At 38.2% G+C, this 4,369-nt stretch overlaps 2 protein-coding genes across 2 annotated transcripts; both read left to right on the top strand.

Moving 5' to 3' along the window:
• Positions 1-2,556: 2,556 nt before the first annotated feature.
• Positions 2,557-3,495, top strand: LOC105811440 (olfactory receptor 52E4-like). Its single transcript, XM_012645634.1, has one exon. It carries the CDS (start codon positions 2,557-2,559, stop codon positions 3,493-3,495), a length of 939 nt encoding a protein of 312 aa, XP_012501088.1.
• Positions 3,496-4,034: 539 nt separating this feature from the next.
• Positions 4,035-4,369, top strand: LOC105811443 (prothymosin alpha-like). The gene has a single exon (XM_012645637.1). The coding sequence runs from the start codon at positions 4,035-4,037 to the stop codon at positions 4,356-4,358; it is 324 nt and encodes a 107-aa protein (XP_012501091.1). The 3' UTR covers positions 4,359-4,369.

Genomic DNA, 4,369 nt, shown 5'->3' with positions numbered 1-4,369 from the left:
AACTGTCCATATGGTATGTATTAATGTTGGTGCAAAAGTAATTGCAATTTCAGACCACGAATTTTAAATCATTACAACTAAATTCAAACACATCTTTACAAAGTAAGAATAATTACAATCAACACATTTTTGCCAATGAGAAATAAGTTTGTTTATTCCTGTAGCATAAAAATCCGTGCTTAGGGATTTGACAAATTCTTGGAAAGCATTTTCTGCATCCTGCTGGTTGTGGAAGCGTTTTCCCTCCAGAAAGTTGTTGAGATGGTTGAAGAAGTGCTAGTTGATTGGCAAGAGGTCAGGTGAATATGGCAGATGAGACAAAACTTTGTAGCCCAATTCATTCAATTTTTGAAGCATTGGTTGTGCCACGGTCCAGCCATTGTCATGGAGAAGACTTAGGCCCTTTCTGTTGACCAATGCCTGCTGCAGTAGTTGCAGTTTTCAGTGCATCTCATTGATTTGCTGATCATATTTCACAGATGTAATGGTTTCACCAGGATTCAGAAAGCTGTAGTGGATCAGACTGGCAGCAGACCACCAAACAGTGATCATGACCTTTTTCCGGTGCAAGTTTGGCCTTGGGGAAGTGCTTTGGAGTTTCTTCTCGGTGCAACCACTGAGCTGGTCGCCATCAGTTGTATAAAATACACTTTTCATTGCATGTCATAATCCAATCCAGAAATGGTTCATTGTTGTTGCATACAAGAAGAGAAGACAACACTTCAAAACATTTTCTTTGATTTTCAGTCAGCTCATGAAGCACCCACTTATCGAGCTTTTTTACCTTTCCAATTGGCTTCAAATACCGAATGACCATAGGATTGTCTTCGGCAACTTCTTGTGTAATTCTAAGAGGATCAGCTTCTATAATTGCTCTTAATTGGTCCTTGTCAACTTCTGATAGCCAGCCACTGTGCTCCTCATCTTCAAGGCTCTCATCTTTGCAAAGCTTCTTGAACCACCACTGCACTGTACCTTCATTAGCAGTTCCTGGGCCAAATGCATTGTTGATGTTGCGAGTTATCTCCACTGCTACGACCCATTTTGAACTCAAATAAGAAAATTGCTCGAATTTGCTTTTTGTCTAACATCAATTCCATAGTCTAAAATAAATATAAAATAAACAGCAAGTAAGAAGTCATTAGCAAAAAACATAAAGAGAGAAATGCACGTTAAAATGATGTATAACATAACCACACTTATTTAAGAATGTGTTCCAAAATCAAAGGGCAAATTTCAACAATGCTAAAACCACAATTACCTTTGCACCAACTTAATATTTTTTAATTATTTTTAATTCCCCTGTCATGTTTTATTATTTTAAGTGCTTGTTGCTGAGTAATTCGTGTTTTAATGTCATTATAAGTGGAATTGTAAATTTTAAAAAAATTAATTTAAAATTTTAATTTTGCTTGTTTGCTAATATTATATAGAAAAAAATATTTATTCTTATACCTGAGTAATCGATAAGTTAAATGATTGGTTGTAAATTCTCTTATTTTTACCTAAAAATATGTGTTATTTATGAATAGGAAAGTTTTCCTTTCATGCTAACCTTAATATCTATTATTTATTTTTTCTTGACACATTGACCTTATTAGGATTTCCAGTAAAATATTAAATAGAATTGATACTAGTTGATGTTCTTGCCTAATTTGCAATTCTGTGGGAAAATTTTTCAGTATTTCACCATTCCGTATGATATTGGTATTTCACATTCCTTTCATCAAATTTTAAAAAGTTTTTTTTTTCCTAGTTTGCTTAAAGTTTTTATGTTTAAATATCATACACGGATGCCAAATTTAATTAAACATTTTTTTCTGCGTCTACTAGAACGATCATACGTTTTATGCATCATTTGTTTATGGGGTGAATCATCACTTTTTCAAGTAGAAAATGTTAAGTAGAAAAATGTTAATAATGATCATCAACCAAAGCATAAATAGTCTCATTAAAAGGTATAAATGTAGTTTTACTCAAACAAAACAGGAGAAAAGTAACACCTAGTGAGCAGAGATTATGAAAGATAGATGGGCTTCATAAGTAGGTATCTTCTTGACCATCATAATTTTATTTCATTTTGTTTCTTCACCCTTTTTTATAACATTTTGGGGGATTTTTTTCTTAACTATCTGCTCAACTTGGTAACCAAGGTAACTTAAATATGTTACAAAAGTTCTGGTTACTGGATCTTGTGTGTGTATGTGTTTGGGGAAGTTCTGGTTACTGTGAGGGGTTTCAGTTGATACTAGTATATACAGATGAGCATCTTACAAATGCATGAGCTAAAGATGATCATGAATCACTACATCATACTATCACCAGAAAAGACTGTTTCTAAACTTCCACAAACCCAATTTTATATTAAATAGGATAGCCAATAATTTGAATGTCTCTGATAAAGTCGATTGTCCCCTAATCCCCTCCTATTACATTCTTAAATTTTTACTTAGCATGCTATTATATATAGTGATAGCCAGCCACCATATATTCCTTTGTGTCTCCCCAGAAATACTGAAGAAGACAGTAGAGTATCTTCCAAGAGTCCTCAGCAGGATGTCCTCTGTCAATGACATGTCCTCATATCCCTCTATCTTCCTTCTGCTGGGTGTCCCAGGCCTAGAAGCTTTCCATATCTGGATTGCCTTCCCTTTCTTTATTGTTTATGTGATAGCCCTTGTGGGGAATTTCACAATCCTCTGTGTGATCAAGACTGAGCAGAGTCTTCGTCAACCCATGTTTTACTTTCTTGCTCTTCTCTCTTTTATTGATCTAGGCCTTTCCACTTCTACCATCCCCAAGATGCTGGCAATCTTCTGGCTCAAATTCAGGGAGATAAGCTTTGAAGGCTGCCTCATCCAAATGTTCTTTATCCATACCTACACTGGTATGGAATCTGTTGTACTCCTGGCCATGGCAATTGACCGCTTTGTTGCCATCTGTTACCCCCTGAGATATACCACTATCCTCACCAACAAAGTGGTAGCCATCATGGCCTCTGTTGTAGCGGAGTGGCCAGTCCTCCTTGTCATCCCCTTCTGTCCTCTTCTCAAACGATTGCCCTTTTGTGGACACTACATTATTCCTCATACCTACTGTGAACACATGGGAATTGCTCATCTTGCCTGTGCTAGCATAAGGGTCAACATCATCTATGGGTTATTTACCATTGCTGCCCTGATCTTTGACTTAATCCTCATCACCCTGTCTTATGTTCAGATCCTACAAGCTGTTTTCCGCCTTCCTTCCAGGGATGCCAGGCTCAAAGCACTCAGCACATGTGGTTCGCATGTGTGTGTTATCTTAGCCTTCTACACACCGGCATTTTTCTCCTTCATGACTCACTGGTTTGGTAGAAATGTTTCTCGCTACATTCACATCCTCCTGGCCAATTTGTATGTGGTGGTCCCTCCTTGTTTAAATCCAGTCATTTATGGGGTCAGGACAAAACAAATTAGGAACCGAGTCATGAAAATATTTGTAAAGAAAGAGTGATTCAAAGGTATTTAGGAGTTGATAAATTACTTCAGGCTATCCTTCATCCTGTATAGCATGCAGGCTATCCAAAATTGACACTAGCTAAAGGAGCACTCAGACATCTCTTCAGCCATTATTAAGGTCTCCTAAATGCATGCTGAGTGGTTCCTTTCTGTAATTTCCATTTTGACTCTCAATAGATTAAAGTGCTTTTCTTAACTGAGGGTAAACAAAGAACCTTTGCAGCAAAGTATTGTCTAATGAAAACTGGTAATAGTGCCTACATTGAGAATCCATGCTTTAGAGCAATCCCTAAAATAAATAAATAAATAAAATTACAGATACATAACCAAAAGCCAATAAAGAAATTAAAATTCAATGTTAAAACTATTCAAGACTGGCGGCTGTGTAAAGCCATCTTTGCATTGTTCCTGGGTCCGGCTTCCTGCCTGCCAGAGCTACCTCCGCCACCGTGGACTCCGGTAGCTTTATCGCCAGAGTCCCCAACTCTCCTTTTCTTTTCTATCCCCTGCATTGGATCACTGGCATGTCCCTCCATGTCACACGCAGCCTTGGGCAGCAGCTCCGAGATCACCACCCAGGACTTGAGGGAGAAGAAGGAAGTTGTGGAGGAGGCAGAGAATGGAAGAGCTGCCCCTGCTAATGGGAATGCTGACGAGGAAAATATGGAACAGGAGGCTGGCAATGAGGTAGAGGAAGAAGGTGGGGAGGAAGAGGAGGAGAAGGAAGAAAGTGATGGTGAGGAAGAGGATGCAGATGAAGATAAAGAAGCTCAGGCTGCCATAGGCAAGTGGGCAGCTGAAGATGATGAGAACGATGACTTTGATACCAAGAAGCAGAAGACTGATGAGGATGAATAGACAGCAAAAAA

Source organism: Propithecus coquereli, unplaced genomic scaffold (genome assembly GCF_000956105.1).
Source record: "Propithecus coquereli isolate 6110/MARCELLA unplaced genomic scaffold, Pcoq_1.0 Scaffold235, whole genome shotgun sequence".
NCBI classification, from domain to species: Eukaryota; Metazoa; Chordata; class Mammalia; order Primates; family Indriidae; genus Propithecus; species Propithecus coquereli.
The sequence above is the reverse complement of the archived record's forward strand: the minus strand, read 5'-3'. Positions and strand labels throughout refer to the sequence as shown.

Excerpts from the sequence above, each read along its gene's own strand:
- LOC105811440 (XM_012645634.1), top strand. The coding sequence starts at position 2,557 with ATGTCCTCTGTCAATGACATGTCCTCATATCCCTCTATCTTCCTTCTG.
- LOC105811443 (XM_012645637.1), top strand. The coding sequence starts at position 4,035 with ATGTCACACGCAGCCTTGGGCAGCAGCTCCGAGATCACCACCCAGGAC.